The 19,892-nt window shown below is 43.4% G+C and overlaps 1 protein-coding gene across 2 annotated transcripts in view; it reads left to right on the forward strand.

The window, feature by feature from the left end:
- Window positions 1-19,892, forward strand: part of Srd5a1 (steroid 5 alpha-reductase 1) — a 41,342-nt gene that overhangs the window by 1,672 nt on the left and 19,778 nt on the right. For both annotated transcript variants that reach the window (XM_038321752.1, XM_038321753.1), the window contains exon 2: window positions 17,439-17,605. In XM_038321752.1, coding sequence (XP_038177680.1) covers window positions 17,439-17,605 — 167 coding nt within the window. The remainder of the gene's footprint in view (window positions 1-17,438; window positions 17,606-19,892) is intronic.

The raw sequence follows: 19,892 nt of genomic DNA on the forward strand, positions 1-19,892 counted from the left end.
TTCCAGGAAGCAGACTGCTAGAGGTTTCTCCATCTAATAGCAAATCCCAGAGATTCCCTTTGGACTGAGAGAGTAGCTCCGCCGCAGGGCATTCGCTATCGCTGTGCAAGGAGGGCTGAGTTAGGGTAGAGAGCACAGCACCGAGAAAGGGGGGAAGAGGTCACAGGCTATTGGAATGAGAATGTGCGTGCCATATTACGTTGTACAGCCAAAAAAGGTGATCAGGAGCAGCCTCAGGATTACATACAGTATTTTGAAACTAATATTTGGCTTAAAGAGTTCCAACTGGGGTTGGGGGCATCAATAATCTAAGGTTAAACAGGCATCCTTCCAGAAGTTATTTTTGGTGTGAGGTTGTGGTGGCCATTGCCCAAGGCTGTAGTGCTAGCAGAGTCTTTTTTGTGAGATCAGTCTTGCAAGAACACACTTGTGCAAGCCCCTCCCCAGTGACTTCTTGTCCTTATCTGTGTCGTTAATACTTGGCAGAAGTGGTTGTTATTTGAACAGTTGTCACCTTTTCCCCGTTGGTGGAGTCCTTTCTCCGAAGGGCTGGATTTGGGCGTAATTTGGTCCTATGAACAAGGAAATCAGTGTTCATAGTGCCCACATCTCAGGCACCTGTGAACAAGGAAGTTTAGAGGGAGTGGCTCTCCCAAGCCCATTGTGCGACTCCTCTAACTGTGTGTGAAGACTCTCCTTCCAAATTCCTGGGTCTGGCAAGATCCTGTGGGAATCCATGCACTTGTGGAAGCTTGTCATAAAATGTGTACAAAATTCAGTAAGGAGCAGCGGCGAATACAGGTTGGTAGCAGGAACCAGGTCTTAGAGATGAGCAATGAAATAAGTCCAGGGATAAATGGGAATAAACGGAAACGCGCTGCGACTTTCAAACCTCACCTGCCACGTCATAGAATGGGGTCTCAGTTCCCCCAGAGATTCATGCAGGTGCAGCATGGAGCGCAAGTGTCAGCACTGCCGTGATCTTGCAGTGAGAATACCTGTATCCCACACACGTGTCCAGCACGGGTCGTTCTCATGTCGCTCATGCTTCCCAAACCTGCCGCCTGCTCAGCCCCGTCGCGCGCGTGCTTCATCTTTGGTTTTACTTCGTTTCTTTCCTCCCTTTCTGGGGCCATCCAGCTATTCAACTCAGACCATAAATCAGTAAAAAAGAAAAACAAATCATCCTGCCGCACAGAGTTCTTTCTCATCCAGAAATGTCCCCGTTGCTCTGTTTAACTTTCCGGACCTAAAATCCACCCTCACAGCTGTCGTCTTCTTCAGGGGCTGTCTTTTCACCTTGCTTATCTTTCCCTTCTCACGTTTATAGCTTGTCAATAATCTTATCTTTAAACCCTCCAAGGTAGACAAGTCGGTCTACTTCTCACCCAAAGGACACGTCTTACGCTGTATGTCTAGTGTGCACAACCAAAGAATAACCATTTTGATTCTTCTCACGCCCTGTATATGATGAGACAAAGCTTGTGGAAATAAAAGTCGTCAATGTTGAAATTTTCTCATAGGCCAATGTTTCCTGTAAATACACATTTGATCATAGAGAATTGTTTAAGCTGGTCATGCGTATTGCTGTGGGATACATAGACCTTTGTGTAGAATTTAACAAGCCCAGAGGATCTGAATTCACATTTAGCTGTTGGTATCTCAGAACTTTCACTTGACTTAGAAATGACTCAAATGCTCAGTGTCTTCCCTGCACACAGAACTGAGTTTGACGCCCAGGAATGCAGACGAGAAGGAAAATGGGAAAATGGTGGAGAGAAGAAGTCGGCCCCTCTCAGACTTTAGCCCAGCGTTATGTAACTTGACATAACTTTCAATTTCAACTTACAGGCATGTACTGGCATGCTCCTTTAATCCCAGCACCCCGAGTGCCCAGCCAGAGATGCTAATTTTTTTCAACTGACATGAAAAGTTCTTGTATAAATACCCCATTTACAATGACCTAAGTTCATTAAGTGTTATCCTAGATCACTGTGAAAGGTGAGCTATCGATAGGCGCCCATCATTTGGAGTTACTTTTCTCTCCAAAACTTTAGGGAGTATGGTCGTGCACACTGTTTGGTTGGAAGCAACACCACAGCCCCTGGCATCCATATACCCAAAGAGTCGGGAATGTTCAGGTGGAGGCTCCATCCCAAGCCCCCTCGCCTGGGAGTTGTCTCAGTCCAGACTCCACCCCTGAAGCAGAGAGTTGGACTGAGGATGTGGGTGAGGTGAGGAAGGGCACACGTCTGGTGGAAGTGTGGCTGTCATACAGCCGGAGGGAGATATGTCATCTTTGCTCGCTGATGCCTTAGAATCTGGAACCTGCAGTTTGAGCTTCCTTGGAGAAGGGAGAGCGGCGCCTGCCATTTGCCTGGGATCCAGACACACGAGGAGGCCTTCGGAGACACGTCTGCTTCTCTGTGTAAAGAGTGAGGGGGCCAGAATCAACTGTGAGGACGGATGGAGGGCAACATTTAGGCTTAACTTAGGCTGTCTTCTTAAACTTTTATAAATAAACACTTCCAAAATGTTTTCTTCAAAAAACAAACAGAAAGAAAAGAGAAAGACCCTGAGGGTACATACCTACATACCGCCTTGCACTCTCAACTGCACGTCTGCTTTAGGAGCCGCTCATGTGATCTTAAACCCCTGACAGAGAGAAACCCCCCCCCCCAGGTCTCCCTGGCCTGCCAATCAGCTGACAGCCCTGAGGCCATTGCTTTCATTTTGCCAACAAATTTCAAAGACGTTCTCTCATCAGATTCATTTAAAACATGGACCAAGGGAGTTTTGGTGTTAATTACTTTAAAAAATAAAATACTATGCACTTTGGAGTTTTGCCTGCATGTATGTGAGTACCACATAGGTGCAGTACCCAAGCTGTGCAGAAGAAGGTAAGGCGTCAGCTCCCCTGAAACGAGTGACAGATGATTATGAACCACCACGTGGATGCTGGGAACTGAGCCTGGTCCTCTGGGAGGGTGCTGGGTGCTCTTAGCCACTGAGCCATCCGTCCAGACCCTTCAGGACTGCTGTTAACACTGATGGTTTAATTGAACTGTAATTTGTAAGTCAGCCTCGGCGCAGCTGCATAAGGAATTTTCCCTTGCAGCACGATTCACAACAGGTGTGCCCGGGGAACACACAAAAATCAGAGAGTTCCCCCTTTAGAATGTCCGCCGTGTGTCAGAAAAGCAGGGATGTCAGCACATTGGTGAAAAAGACTGAATCCAGACTGTATTTCTGCCAAAATGGGACAAGTTTAAGTTTTGAGATTTTCATTTTCCTTGATGAGTAATCATCAACCAGAAGAAGCCATTTGAATTAAAGCAGGTCCCACAGCAGTGCTCTTGGTTTGGCTTCTGTGACACAGGATCTCGGTGCGTAGCCGAGGCTGGCCTTCCACCTTTGACACTTGTGTTTCAGACTCCCGAGCGCTGGGGAGCAGGCCTGCTCCTTCGTACCCGTCTTTGCTGTTTTCCCTTAAATTCCCTTTCACCTTCTTTCACTGCTCAGTTTAGGGATTAACACTTAGTTGTTTATCTATTTCAGGTAGGCCTATTGGAAAAAAACGCCACACAAGCCTTTGGAATTTAATAACAGAATTTCTTGGTTTCCAGTAGGAAGTAGGCAGTGCAGGTGGGACACATCTTAAAAGGCTGCAAATGTTTGAGTTCCCATGGCCCTTCTGGCAGAGCAAGTTTGGTTCATACCAGACTAAGGGGTCTTTTACTATTGCTCAGAGCACAGGGATTTGACCCAGGAAAGAAGGCGGCTGAGTAGAAAGGCACTCATTTTTCCCCTTTCAGAAAGAGGTACCAAGCGGAGAGGGATTTTCCTAGAGGGTACGACACACACCTTTGGGAGTAGGAGAGGACAGCAAGAGGAACACCAGGGCCGATGCACGTTTTCCACGTTTAAGACAGTTGGCGGGAGTTGGACTTTGCCAAGGTAAATAAGGAGAGAATTACACAAAGGATTTTGAAACAGCAGTTCTTGACACCCAGAAGCGGGGGTGAAGGTGGAATCTGCCCAAGACAAAGCACTTAACATAGAATGACTTTCTGTTGCTTTGATAAAACAAGTGGCCTGAGAAACTTAGAGGTGAAGTGTTATTTGGTGCTCATAGTTCTAGAGAGGTACAAGTCCATCCCCAGGCATGGCGGCAGTAAGAGCTGAGAGCTCACTTCCAAAATCAAAAGCAGGAAACAGAATGAACTTAAAATGGCACATCTTAACCCCTCAAAGCTGCCCCCAGTGAGATACTTCCTCCAGCAAGGCCATATCTCCTAAGTCTCCCCATACAGAGTCAAAAGCTGAGGAGCAAACCTTCAAATGGTGAACTAAAGGAGACATGTCATTCAAGCCCTCACAGCCTCATGAAAATGTCTTGTAGACATCGGTTTGTTGTTGTTATTCATTTGTTTGTTTTGTAAGGTAGACTGGCCATTGTGCAAGCTGTGCTTGTAAGGAAAGCCTTTCCAAGTACTTGTTTTCAGGCATACACGCAACAGATCCCGTCTCCCTTCATTGCCTTCCTAATTTATTTATCTATGTTTTCACTGTTGTTTGTGCTTGCCAGGGGGATTATTTGTTTTTTAGAGACAAGTTGTGACTGCTTTGCCCTGGCTGGCCTGGAACTTGATGTGTACCACAGGATCAACAGGCCTACTGGAACTTGAAGAAATCTTCCTGCCTCTGCCTCCAGAGAGCTGGGATTAAAAGCACGTGCCTCCACACTTGACTTTATCTGTTTTGTTTTGGTTTTTTTGTTTTCGTTTGTTTGTTTTTCTAGACAGGGTTTCTCTGTGTAATGGTAGCCGTCCTGGAACTAGCGCTTACTGACCAGGCTGGCCTTGAACTCACAGACACCCGCCTACCTCTGCCTCCTGTGTGCTGGGATTAAAGGCCTGCGCCACTATCACTACCTGGTTTGTTTCGTTTTTTTAATAGAGTTTGACAAAATGAGCACATTCTGAGTCTTTCTGCTATCACAGGGCTCTCCCAACACCATGTTTCTTGGGGTAAGTCCCTACACTGTGCAGGGTTTCCCACTGATGACCTGAGCTCTTTTCCTCCTGATGTCTAACCATGGAGGATGGGTATTATGATAAATAGTCTGTTGTCTGAACAGTTCACATAGTACTGGCACATCTAAGGATTTGATAAATGATGACAAGCCCTGTTTTACCTTGGCATATGTACAGGCCTATCTCTGTGTGTATTCTGCTAGGCTCAATGCCAGAGAGGAACTTCCGAAAACGCGAGGTTAGAAACAAAGGTAGCGCTTCTAGAATTTTGTTTAGTGATTTAAGTCAAAGCCTTTGGATGTGAAATGCCATGATTAATTGTAGGCAAGGGAGAGAATGGAGACAGCCATGCAAATGCAAAAGTCATTCTAGAGTGGCAGAGGCTGAGCAGACCCCTCTGTAGGGAGAAGAGTCCTGAGCACAGCAACGTGTGTTGATGTTGGGAGGCTGGTGCCACTAGAGCTCTGATTATCAGTGGCTTCATTCATTTATTTGCTCTTATTCGTTTTATAATATTAACATTCAAAGTAATGAGCAGTTGCTTGAGTACTTCATGATGGTCAACTGTTGTCTGAGATTTCTGTCCTGCCCAGTTCCCACACTCATTAAGTCCCAAAGAAATCACACAGAGGTCTACATTAGTTTTAAACTGATTGGCCCATTAGCTCAGGTTTCTTATTAACTCTTATATTAACCCATTTTTGTCTATGCTAGGCCACATGGCTCAGTACCTTTTTTCAGCAAGGTAATCACATCTTGCTTCTTCAGTGGTGGGCTCACAACTCAGGCAGCAGTTTTGAATCTGTTCTGGATGTAGAATTCAGACATCTGGGCCATCTCAGGTGGTCTTTCTTGATCAAACCTTGTAGTGTGGGGCTGTGGGCCGGCTTCCCGCCGCCCTATGCCCCAAAATAATTACACAGAAACTATATTCTTTTAAATACTGCCTGGCCCATTATTTTCAGCCTCTTACTCACATCTTGACTAACCCATATCTAATAATCTTTGTAAAACCACGAATGGTGTCTTACCGGGAAAGATTCAGCACATCTGACCTGGTGGCTGGCTTCATCGCATCTCTCTCTCTGAGGAGAGGCAAGGCAGTCTGCCTCTCTTAGGAGAGGCGTGGCAATTGTCTGAGCAATCTACCTCACTTCCTTCTTCCTGTTCTGTCTACTCCACACACCTAAGGGCTGGCCAAGGCAGTTTCTTTATTAGCGAATGAAATCAACACAAACAGAACACTGCCCCACATCAAAACCTGATTTTTCTTTTTTTTTTTTTTTTTTTTTGTTTTTCGAGACAGAGTTTCTCTGTGGCTTTGGAGCCTGTCCTGGAACTAGCTCTTGTAGACCAGGCTGGCCTCGAACTCACAGAGATCCTTCTGCCTCTGCCTCCCGAGTGCTGGGATTAAAGGCGTGCGCCACCACCGCCCGGCAAAACCTGATTTTTCTTAACTCAGAATGAATCCACAGCCTCTCATTTCCTGTGGAAACAAAAGCAAAACCTCTTCTCCAAAGTAACATTTTTTTTTTTTTTGTTTTTTTTCGAGACAGGGTTTCTCTGTGGCTTTGGAGCCTGTCCTGGAACTAGCTCTTGTAGACCAGGCTGGTCTTGAACTCACAGAGATCCGCCTGCCTCTGCCTCCCGAGTGCTGGGATTAAAGGCGTGCGCCACCGCCGCCCGGCCATATATTTTGACTTCAATTTTGAAATCAAGGTATTTTTAAAATACCTATCTTGGATTAATTTAGCAGCATTTATAAACAAATATCTTTTAGCAGCTGTTGCTCCTTCCTCAGCATTCAAACAATTCAAAGAGAGCACAATAACATACAGTATCCAGACTCTCTGTGTATTTTTCATCTTTATGTGACTTTATTTTACCTCCCCCCTTTTTATTTTTACTTTTACTTTTTGGCTTTTTGAGGCAGGTTCTCTGTGTATCTTTGGCTGTCCTGGAACTCACTCTGTAGACCAGGCTGTCCTTGAACTCACAGAGATCCACCTGCCTCTGCCCCCCAAGTGCTGGGATTAAAGGTGTGTGCTACCACAGTTGAACTCACAGAGATCTGTCTGCCTCTACCTCCCAGGCATTCAGATTTAAAGACACGTGTCACCACACCTTGAACTCACAGAGGTCAGCCTGTCTGTCTTCCAAGTGTTGGGATTAAAGGTATGTGCCACACCCAACTACTCTCTTTAAAAAAAAAAAGACTTTTAACCTTTTTCTTTTCTCTCCCAAGCCTGTATATAGTTTTAACACACTGTAAAACACTTAGAGTTTTTTTTTTACTTTGAATCTTTCTTTTACTGTATATCTCTCTTTTTCTGACCTCATGAGTCTTTAATTTGCTATGCAATATGGAGAAGATTAAAGCTGTGGCTTTGGCGGCTGGATCCAGCCCATTCCTTAGCTTTCTGAGATTCCAGCCTCATGAAGGAGATGCCGTATATAGCCATGTTTATTGCCCAACTCTATGGTGTTTCAAGGTTTCTGCCACCAACATGAAAGCATGTGGTCAGCTTTTCATCAACACCATCTAAGTGTTTTGTGGCAGGAAATCTTTAAAGAGCTGCAAGATTTTTCAGCTAAAGCTGAGTGAGGAAGCCCCTCTTAAATGAGAGTACTTGCCTCTAGCAAGCAGAGCCCACCTGAGAAATGCTGATATCAATAAGCCATGCTTAATCTATTCTTTCCTGTCTAGAATTACTTCCCAAGCTCTATCAGGCTTTATGTGGATGCAGTTGTCCACATGTTGAGCACCATTTATTGTCTGAGATGTCTGTCTTGACCATTCCCACAATCATTAAGTTCCAAAGAAATCACACAGAGGTCTACATTAGTTATAAAATGATTGGCCCATAAGCTCAGACTTCTTATTGACTCTTATAACTTATATCAACCCATTATTCTTGTCTGTGCTAGCCACAGTCATCCTTCTCCTCGCCCCTCCCTGCCCCTCTACTCTCACCTGCTGGCCCCTTTTTTCTTCCCAGTTTCTCCTTCTACTTTTATGCCTCATCTGTTCTGTTGCCGTCTTTTTATCTCCTGTGCCCCTCCTCATGGTTCCCATTCCAGTTCTGTGACCTGTACCAGTATAAACATTTATGTCTGCACATGTGTAAAAGCTATCTAGGATCCAGCCAGGTGATGGTGGCAGACACCTTTAATCCCGGCACTGGGAAGACAGTGGCAGGTGGATGTCTGTGAGTTTTAGGCCAGCCTGGTTTACAGAATGAATTCTAGGACAGCCAAGGCTACACAGAGAAACCTTGTCTCAAACTCCCCCTCCCCCGAGAAATCTAGGATCCTTCACCCACGAGAAAGAATATGCATTGTTTGTCTCGCCGAGTCTTGCTTACTTTTGCTGAATACAGGGATCTCTAGTTCTGTCCACTTTCCTGCAGGTGCCACGACTCAGTTTCCTTGTGGCTGAGTAGAAAACTGTTCCAAAAGCACTTGTTTTGCCAGATGTGGTCTTTAAAACTTCTGGGAGATACTTGTGTGAGAGTTAGGGGTGGTGGTGGAGGGAGAGGGAGAGATACATGTCGCTAGACACAAAAGCCCATGTAACTTGGTGACATTTAAGTTTTCCCAGTAGAAAAGATAAGCAGTTTCCATCCCCCCCCCCCCCAAGCATCTTACTTATTAAACAGTCATTTGAGCTCTATTGGCAAGTCCTGGAAAAAAACAGGGTGGAAACAGCATTTAGTACAGCCAGTCTGGCAAACTCTCCCCGGCCCTTGTTGGCACAGGGTATTGTGGATGATAGAAGCCAATTGAGGGAGCAGTAGAGAACAAAATGACATGGGCAAAGCCCAGTAGTGGCACTAACAGAGTCTGTCCTGGCTCCTGCATGACTGTACCAGTGGGAAGCCAGATCCTGACCTTGGGAATAGGAGCCACTGTGTTGCTGAATACAGAAGGGGAGGGAGCAGCACAGAGGTGCCTGGGAGGTAGCCAAGGGTCATGGCAATGGTCTGTACTCTTTGGGGAGTCTCTAGGACCCCCTCAAGCAACAGCTCGAAGAGAGGGTTCCACGCCTGGCCCTGGGGGTTTTGTTAGATACTCTGAGGCTCTTTTGAGGCCACAGAAACCTAGTAATATCAGCTCCCCATCTGCAGTTTCAGTGGGACATTTGAAAAGCTCGCCTCCTTCTGTTAGGTCCATCCTTTGGCAATGCACATTCCATAATATTATAACCTTGCAGATTAATTTCTTCAGATCTAATAGATAGATGGCAACTGCCAGTTACCCAGAGAGATTTTTAAAGCATGAAGATCTGGCTCACGAAGCATTGGCAGAGCCACAGCCCACATGCGCAAATGATGTTTGTTGCAAATTAACATGATAATCGGGATCGCATGTTGAATTTGGGTGCCACAGAAAAATCTATGAAGCACTTGACATGACTAGACTCCAACAGCTTTGACATCAAACTGTAGTATACTTTGCACATTGATGCTGTTTGCCTTTAGATGAATCGAGAAGATAGTTTATCTGGTCTGCAGAGAAGCTCCTTCCAGAAACCCTGCAGAGCTCACCAGGAGCTTGAGGGTCCTCCTTCAGGACATGTGTGCCTGAGTTCAGAACAGTGCACAGACACCTGTTTAGACGGCCAGACTGCTGTGCCAGAACATAGCCGCAAGTACGGCCAGTTTCCTCTGAGTAGAGCAAAGGGGGGTGGTCAAGTTCAGATGCATTTATCAAAATTGTTCTATCATTAATAAAAACTCGGGAGTCAGATGATGTGGGAGGGTCTTCTGTTTTGTGTTGATTTCATTGGTTAATAAAGAAACGGCCTGATAATTGTTATTATTGTACATAGTTTCATTATGTTAGATTTAGACTCTTTCCTTTTTATTTAGACAAAGGAGGGAAATGTTGCCATACATTTGATTGCACTGTGACACTCTGAAACTGTTAAAATGTCAACCTTGAATCAGAGGGCAGAGTTCATGACTAGCTGACCAAAATTAGCATAGAGAATTTGGAGGACCCAGAATATGGTACAACAGAAAGGTACAGGAAAGATCAGGGAGGGGCTTAAAAGATTCACACATCTTTTCAATCTGGGAAGGTGGAGAGAGAGAGTCAGCTAGCTGGTCATTTCCTGCTCCATTCTTGATCAATCAGGTTTTTATCTCACTTTCTGACTGTAATGATGAGCAGCTGGCAGGCCTGCTTTTTGTCCCACCCGGCTCTCACATGGTTAGCTTTACACCAGAAATAACAACACACAAATAGTATTCATTTAAACATTGCCTGGCCCATTATATCTAGCCTCTTCTTGGCTAACACTCATATTTTGATTAACCCATTTCTATTAATGTGTGTAGCACCACAAGGTGGTGGCTTACCAGGAAGGATCTTAACGTACATCCATCTCGGGTCAGAGAATCATGGCGACTGACTCAGAGAGGAGAGGCATGGTGATTGCTTTACTTCCCTCTTCCTCCCAGCATTCTGTTCTGTCTACTCCACCCACCTAAGGGCTGAGTAAACAGGAAGTGCAGAGCAAGCAACTTCCAAAACTGTAGTGTTGTGGGTTAATCTTTGTACCCTGTGAAGATGTGTCTCTGCCTAAGGTGCCTTCGGATTGCTTTAATAAAGACCTGAATGGCCCATAGCTAGGCAGGAGAGAGTAGGTGGGATTTCCAGGGAGAGAGGAACTCAGGGTTAGAATGTAGGCACCCAGGGTTTCTCTGTGTAGTTTTGGAGCCTGTCTTGGCACTTGCTCTTGTAGACTAGGCTGGCCTTGAACTCACAGAGATCCACTTGCCTCTGCCTCCTAAGTGCTGAAATTAAAGGCATGTGCAGCTACCATCATGCTGAAACAAGTCAAGTTTTAAGAGCTAGTTGGGAAGAAGCCTAAGCTAAAGACTGAGCTTTCATAATAAGTTTCCATGTCATTGTTTGGGAGCCGACACTTGCAACCAAAAGTCCCACAAGAAAGTGCAATTGTACTATAGAAATGACAAAGACAGATGTCTGCCTGGACAGTCGCCCAAGGTTACTCTGCAACACTGGGGCATCTGTCTTTGGCCTCCATGCCCAGAATATCTGAATGACTATTCTGTGAAGCAGAGATTTTAAAGGACTGTCCACTTTGTTTTGCTAAAGTTTGGCAGTTGCCTTCTTCTATATTCTGTTTGTCCAATTTGGACAACATATTGTTAGTAGTTGAGGCAAGGGCATTTTCTTGCTCAGTGCCTAAATTTGTCACAAATGTAAGCAAACAAAGGTTCTTTGATTCCCATCATATTCTCTTGAAGTAGATTGGTGCTGCAGCTAGGAGCAGACATACATATCTCACTGTTGTAAAAAGCCTTATGTTATTAAAACATCTTAAATGCCATATTCTGTAGGTCTCCTAAGTGTTTGGAGTCCACCTATCTATCTAAAATAGATCTCTGTTTGACCTTGAAAACATACCTAACATGACTACAAGTTTGATTGTTATAGATGACTAACCACTAACCTGCACTTCCTAATTATCCTAAATAACTTGTAAAAATAGCTTTCGAGGACTAGAACTTTACATTTTTAAATGAGCTGCATAGGTACAGTACCTTAAACAAGAGTAGAAACATGTATACAGTACTTTCTAACAAAAATAACCTTAAATTTGTATCAATATACAAAAATCCATAAAGTATTTCAGACTAGTGGTTGCTTTTTAGTTTAAAAGTAGATTCAATTATCTACTCTTTTATCCTATCATTCCTATATTCCCCCCCTTTATATCTTTTCAGCAAGAGATCCCTGAATCTCACCTCCTTTGCTTAGTTTCCTCTTTGATCATGACAAGTAACAATGTGCAGCCAACCCACCTAAACGATGATAAACATTCATAACCCACTGAATGACCAAGAACCGCCCACTCCACCTCTTGGAAATGTGGGCATCAAGTTCTCAAAATTGCTTCCTGTTGTCTGGGGGCAACAGCTTCTTCAGGGGACCCTGAAAACATTGAGAGAAGGATCAAGTCCTGGGAGAGCGAGCTATTGTCCAGTCTCAGTGTGTTGGGAGAGTGCAGGACTTAGCTGAAGTCCTGACTGGAGGAGTCTATGAGGCTGGACCATCTTAGCTAACTGCTTTGAAGTTTTCTTGAGCAGTTTGTAGTCCAAAGCTGATCTTAGGATGTTGTTTGTCAGCTGAGTGGCATTACCACAATCCTGGTGAAATTGTCATCGCAAAGTCCCATCATCATCTTTGAGACCTCAAAGGTCACTGCCAAGAATGGTCACACTTCACTGCAAAAAAAAAAACGCTTAAACATTTGAAAAGTCATATGCAGAAGATCACTGAGAGGTTAAAGGACTGCAATCCGTTAAATACTCTGTGTTATACAAACTTAGCCTCTAGTTACCTGCTTCAGACTTAAGCCTGAAATTACATACAAGAAGATAGATGAAGCTTATTTGTAGAATTAGTTAGTACCTTAAATGGTCATTAATATCATGACAGAAAGTAGATGAATGGATAGATAGATAATCTCAAATTTTGAGATAATATTTATACCTTAAGAAAAATTTTAAAGAGTCAAGATAAAATGAAAGGATTATGAGATTAGTGATAATACAGTAGTCCCTTAATTTTGGTTTTTCTTCTATTCCATACCAGGTGGCTCTTCTGACATGAGACAGAGATTTTGGATTTTCTTTTAACAAGCATACTTGGGTTTAGAGAAGGAGACACATCAACTCCAAAGCCAGATTTAATTTTTAAGCATATTGGGACTACCAAAAGACAATTTACCTTGTATGTCTGTAGAGAAGACCAGAAACAAAATATTTAGTAAGATTTATGAAATTCTATTCTGTTGGAAATGTGCTATATACCACTAGGCCAATTTATTCTTTTTCTTGGGACATTTTTTTCTTGATTCATCTGATATATGATATTTCATTTGTCTGTCTAGTGGTCTTCAAATTACTTAGTAGAATACTTTTGTTCTTCTAGAAAGACAAAACCAAACCCATGCCCTAACCCTCACTTTGGGAGCTTCCCTTTCTTGGCAGGTTATGTCTGATTAGATGAAAGGCATGTTAGTCTTTTAAGTTAATTTAGATTGAATGGCGACCCTGTTTGATGACGAACTATTGCCTCTCCTAATCAAGAGGTCTCTCCTGTACAAATCCAATATTTATCAATCTTGATGGTATCCATAGCTTTTCTTCTCCTGTGGAAACAAAAGCAAAACTTCTTCCTCAATGTAACACATCCTGGTTACCATTCTGAGGTCAATGCATCTCTGAAGTGTGATTTAATTCAACAGTTTTTAGACTCTTCATTGTCTCTCCACAACTGTCATTCCTGTCTCATCAGCATTTAAAAATTTTAAAGTTAATAAAGCTTTGTGTAATCTATCTCCAGAAGTCTTTATTACCCCTTTCTGTTTATTAAGCAAATCTTTTATTAATGTCATTAAATATTTCTATAACTGCTTGCCCTGTAGAATTGAATGGCATACCTGTAATATGCCTTATGTTGTAATATGTAAAACAAAATGTTTCATTTCACTAGAGAAATATGCTGGAGCATTATCAGTCTTAATTTGTATGGGTATCCTGATAGTGTCCATAACTTCTAATAAATGTGTAATATCAGAATCAGCCTTTTTAGAACTTAAAGAAGCTGCCCATTGAAATCCTGAATATATATCTGTGGTATGGTGCACATACTTTAATTTTACAAACTCCACAAAATAAAGCACATCCATTTTCCAAATTTCAATTCTTTGAGTACCCTTGGGGTTACTTCCTGCAGGTAACAGAGTTTGGTTATATAAAGAACAAGTAGGACATTTTCTTATGATTCCCTTGGCTTGTTTCCAAGTGATAGAAAAAGCTTCCTTCAAAACTTTGCTATTAACATGCTGTTTCTTTTGAAATTCTGAGACTTCTAGTACATTTCTTACCAATAGCTGATCAATTTTATCATTTCCCTGTTACCAGAGGGCCTGGTAGACCATATGGGATCTGATATGTGTTATATATGAGAAATAATTTCTATTTCTGATTACATGTTGTAGTTGTATAAATAGCAAAGTTAATTCTGAGTCATCTGGAATAAGTTCAGTCATTTCAATATATAAAATAACTCTGCATATTGAGAGTCAGCAACTATATAAGAGGTTATAGAAAATCTAATTAATGTTGTGAGAATAACATATAATTTTGATTTTTTAAAAAATATTTATTTATTTATTATGTATACAATATTCTGTCTGTGTGTATGCCTGAAGGCCAGAAGAGGGCACCAGACCCCATTACAGATGGTTGTGAGCCACCATGTGGTTGCTGGGAATTGAACTCAGGACCTTTGGAAGAGCAGGCAATGCTCTTAACCTCTGAGCCATCTCTCCAGCCCTAATTTTGATTTTTGAATGGTATCCAAATAAGGGTTTTGATCCACTTTACTTTTTCCCCCGACTTATAACCTGCCTTTCCTGATTTGGTTACATCAGTATAGAATGTATGGCCTCCAGAAATTGATTTTCCTCATACCGTGTGAGAAAGGATCCAATTAATTGTTTTTATAAACTGAAGTCTTTTGCTTTTGGAGTCTTTGTTGCTAATCTCTCACCCAAAATTACTGCCTTTGTCACCTTGTAATGTCTTTATCACCTTGTAATATTTGAAGTAAATTACTTAATTCCTGAGTTGTTAATCTAGTTGTGGGCCATAGCCCACAGTTTCTGAGAAATCACTAGGAGTCTGTAATTGACCTCTCCTGAGTTGTACTTCCTGTGGGAATTAATAGAATCTTCTTTTTGTATTTTTTCAGGAGCAATTTGTAATCTCCAACAGGGCAAAATTCTTATTTACTTCATCATTTTTCTAAGGTGTCTGTGTCTGAATCAGCGAGTAAGATGTCATCCATATAATGGTAAATTATAGATTGAGGAAATTATTTATGAATTATTTCTAATGATAATTCAAAATATTGAGACAAGGTGAGACTGTTTAACATTCCTTGTGGAAGAATTTTCCACTGATACCTTTTAATAGGCTTGGAATTATTATAAAAAGGTGCTGTGAAGGCAGACTTTTCTCTGTCCTGTTCTTGTAAAGGTATAGTAAAAATGCAGTCTTTTAAATCAATCAGTGTAATAGACTGTCCTTTAGGTAGTAAAGAAGGCAAGGGAATTCCAGACTGTAGAGAGCCCGTTGGCTGAATCACCTTATTAACAGTTCTCAAGTCTGTTGCCATTCTCCTTTTTCCAGATTTCTTTTTAATCACAGATATAGGAGAATTCCAAGGACTGGTCGATTCATCAATGTGTTGAGCGTTTAGCTGCTCCAGTACCAGCTTCTGGTCAATTCGTCAATGTGTTGAGCGTTTAGCTGCTCCAGTACCAGCTTTTCTGGTGCCTGTAATTTTTCAGAGTCCATTATTTCACCCGGACAGGTCTGTCAGTTAACCATTTTAAAGATTGGCCTGTTGGTGCCTTGGAAAGATCAACAGCTGTTGTCCCCTGCTATGTACAACCTGAGTGGTCAGTGACTGTTGTTGATCATACTTTAATTCCCTCAGGTTTTCTCTCAGAAGCATTCTTTATTTTATGGTTGGTTTCTGAGATTGGAGGGTTGTTAATCTGTGTTTAACAAGGCACAGGAAAGAGTAAGGAGGGGCTTAGAAAGATCACAGGTGTTTTCCGTCTCAGAAGGTGGAGAGAGAGGGTCAGCTCGCTGTTCCTCCACTGCTTCGTTGATTCAAGGTTAACTCTATTAAACGTCTTGGAGTACAACAGTACAACCAAATATCCCGAAACAAGTGATGCCCTTCCCAGACTGGCGGATTAGGAATATCAGATGCAGCAAGCCAGAGAAGCAGGTCAACAGAGTGGCGCCTCACACTCAAAACGTCCCAACCCACATTTGCCACTGAATTCAGCATTGCCCTTAGGACTGAACTGGGGAAAACTGATGAAAGTTTGCTGTCCGTGATTCCGGTATCCTGGAGAAGTGGCCACCCACAGAGTTACCCATCTCAGCGTGTCATTCACCCCTTGGAAATAGTCTGTGTATGTTTTAGCTTCTTGATTTCCTTTCCTATTTTTGAGCCTTTCTTTTGTATCAAGACTGGAACACAAAATGGGTTTTGTTCAGCTCAGCCGTGTGCATCTCCTATGGGCCAAGGATAGTTGGTACTTTTTGCTGTTGGTTCATTGTCGAGATTCAACCAACTCCTGTACTGAGATATTGTAGAAAAATTACATCTGCATTGAATGAGATGGAGTTTTTATTATGTTAACATTCCCCGAATAAAACAACATAACACCTGTTTACATTTGGTTAAATTGTGAGTAATCTAGAAAATACACTGAAAATGGACACACATTTTATTATGCAAATGCTATGCAATTGTGTATGGAGATGAACGTCCAATAATTTAGTGTTTGCAGGGTTCCTGAAACCATTCTCCCCAGGACAGAGGGACAAATACAAACACTCTGTGTGTGTGTGTGTGTGTGTGTGTGTGTGTGTGTGTGCGCGCGCGCGCGCACGCACATGTGAATATATGTGATATGTGTGCCTGTGGAGGTCAAAGGACAATCCTCGGGTATTATTCATCAGACACCATCTACCCTTGTGTGTGTGTGTGTTTGTGTCAGGGTCTCTGGCCTGTGGTTTTAAATACACACTGGGAGCTAGCTCATTTAGTAAAGTGATAAGCACTTGTTTTGTAAACACAAGGCCCTGAGTTGATCCTAGAACCCACTTTAAAAACTGGACATAGATTATATGCTGTCACTGGCACTGCTGAGGTGTGGACCAGAGCATCCCTGAGCTCTGATTAGGCTAAGGTGACCCAGGATCTCCCTGTCATGCCTTCCCCAGTGCTGGGATTGTAAGTGCTCACTTTTTTTTTTAACAGATGAGTACTGGGGGTTAAACTCAAATGTTTGTGTTTGTAAGACCAGTTCTTTACCAACCGGTTATCCCTTTAGCCACCAGTAGACAGTATTTTAATGGGCATATTTTCTTTTAAATTTTTAACTATTATTTTAAATGATGTGTGTGTGTGTGTGTGTGTGTGTGTGTGTGTGTGTGTGTGTGTGTGTAGATGTGCAGGTTCCAACCGAGGCCAGAAGTATCAGATTGCTTTGGAGGTGGTTTCAGGATAGGGGGACTTTCTCCGTTTTTCTCTTAAGTGGGTGTATCTGTTTCATTGTCTGTATAATTAGAATCCTGAGTACAGTGATTGATGAACGCGAGCAATGCATAGTTACTCCTTTATCTAAAAGCCTCTGATTTTAGCATAGAGTAAACCAATACAAATCTGAACCAAGGATGGCGTCTTTACAAGAAAGCAAACCCAAGTCGTCGAAAATGATGCGGAAACAGACCCTCTCATTCTTAAGTTTGTTTCTTACTTGTGTTTCCTAAGGACTCTGGTTTTCCCGGTCCTGATCCGAGGAGGGAAACCCACGCCCCTGATTTCCTTTATTGGAGCAGTGCTGTTCTGCACCCTCAATGGCTACCTGCAGAGCAGGTACTTGAGCCAGTTTGCGGAGTATGCGGACGACTGGGTGGCCCAGCCCTGTTTCCTGACCGGTGAGTTCACAGAGATCAGTCCTTCCACTCAACGCCCAGAGGTTTCTACTAGAAAGCTCAAACTAGAGAAGGAACCACAAAGAGGCTCGAAGCAGGGAGGATGAGACTGTCTTTGCTCAAGCAGGGAGGGAAGGCCCGACCCAGGTACTTTGATCCCAGTGGCACTGAAAGGCATGCTGTAACACCGAGAACTTAGAAACAGCTGCAAGCTGCATCCTGGTAAGGGTGCTTGACGATACAATGGCTGCTTCCAACTCTGTTGTCTGTGGCACCAAAATCTGGCTATCGAGAATAAGGGATGGAATTGCTTTTCTGTCTCTCTCTTTATTTATTTTGGGGGGGGGGGCGGGCGGGATGAGTTTCAAATGCTTATTTTTTAATTTATCTTTTGAGAATTTCATATATGAATATTATACTTATAGCCTTTCCACCCCTTCCTCTTCCTCCTCCAATGCCTCTGATGCCTTCCCAACTTCTTCTCAAACCACAACCTCCTTTTCTTTAGTTATTGTGACACACGCACACACACGCACACACACACACACACACACACACACACGCACACACGCGCGCGCGCGCGCGCGCGCGCACACACACCCACCCACAACCTCCTTTTCTTTAGTTATTGTGACACACGCACACGCACATGCACACACACACACACTCGCACACAGGAAACCTACTGAATCCACTTATTATCACTCATATGGGTATGCGTGTAGGACCGACCACCTGGGGCGGGATAACCTGTGATGGAGGTAATCCCTGGAGGAAACTCGCTCTTCCTCTTCTGCAGCCATTAGTTGTCTGAGCTCTTCATCTTATGACATTCCCCCAACCACATTGGCGAGCCACCTGTACTGCCATTCATTGTGCAAGTCTTGTTTAGATGACCGTATGTTGAGAGTCCATGGGTGCACCTTCCGTGTCAGGACTAGAAGATTCTATGTCACAGCTGATGTCCTGATTCTCTGGATCTTACGGTCTTTACGCCCCATCTTTCTTGATGTTCCCGGAACCTTAAATGAGACTGTCTTTGCTCAAGCCAGGAGGGAAGGCCTGACCCGTATTTGTGTTTCAGATGTATCAGCTGGTGCTGGGCCCTCCATAGTCACTTGTTCTCTACATTTTGAGAGCAGTAGATTTCTGTAACGGTCTCTGTCTACTGCAAAAAGAAGCATCTTTGATGAAGGATGAAAAGCTTTATTCATCAGGCCGAGCTGCTGTACAGGCTGCGTGACCCCGTGTGAGGACAGCATGAGGGGGTGTAGTCCTAGAGCACCCACCACGCTGGGCTGCTGCACAGGCTGCATGTTGATTCACTTGTGTGATAACAGCCGTTCATTTGCGAGCGTGTCACCGTCTGAAGCAGCCCACTGGGCACATCGCCTCACCTCGCCTCTGCAGCTGCCTAGTGGCTGTTCGCAAGCCTTGGACTCCTCCACCACTAAGTGGAAAAGCATGAAACATGCCCAGCAGGAAGCGAGCCAGATGGTCTCAGTTATATGTGGGTATCATTCAGTGTTGCTTTGTGAGGAGACAGGAAGCCGTGTGGGTAGGTAGATGTCCTTAAGCTACTTACTGCCAGGAGCAAAACTCTAACAGAAAATTTCCCCTAACAAGTTGTTGTTGGAGACTGCTGGTTAGTTCCCAGCTGCTCAGCCCCAAAATAATCACACAGGAACCATATTATTTGCAATATTGTTTGGACAATAGCTTAAGCGTATTTCTGACTAACTCTTATATCCTAAACTAACCCATCTCCATTAACCCATTTCTGCTAGTCTGTGTGTATCACCACGTGGGTATGGCTTACCGGCAAGGTTCCAGCTCATCTGTCCTGGTTAGTTTGAAAGATTTGCCACCCCAAGCAGCAATCAGAGTGTGGAAGTGCACAGACTGCAGGTGCACTCAAGGAGGCTGAGGCAAAGGGGAAGCTTTGAGAGCAGAGTGAGGGAAAGTGTGCCAGGCATTTACAAAGATAACAAAGATATCTAGTCAGCCTTAACTATCTCTGAGGCAGGCCCCATGTGGACACATCCCCTAGATGTTTCAGTGGCTCTGGAAGAGCCTGTGTCCTCCTTCCTACATGTGTACATGCATGCCTCCCCATTCTCTTGTTCCTACATGTATATTTGCATGTCTTCCCCACTCTCTTGTTCCTACATGTGTGCACGCATGTCCTCCCAACTCTATTGCTCCTATGTGTATGCATGCATACCTCCCCCACTCTCTTGTTCCTACATGTATACATGCATGCCTTCCACCACTCTTTTGTTCATATGTG

This window comes from Arvicola amphibius, chromosome 3, assembly GCF_903992535.2.
Source record: "Arvicola amphibius chromosome 3, mArvAmp1.2, whole genome shotgun sequence".
NCBI lineage: Eukaryota > Metazoa > Chordata > Mammalia > Rodentia > Cricetidae > Arvicola > Arvicola amphibius.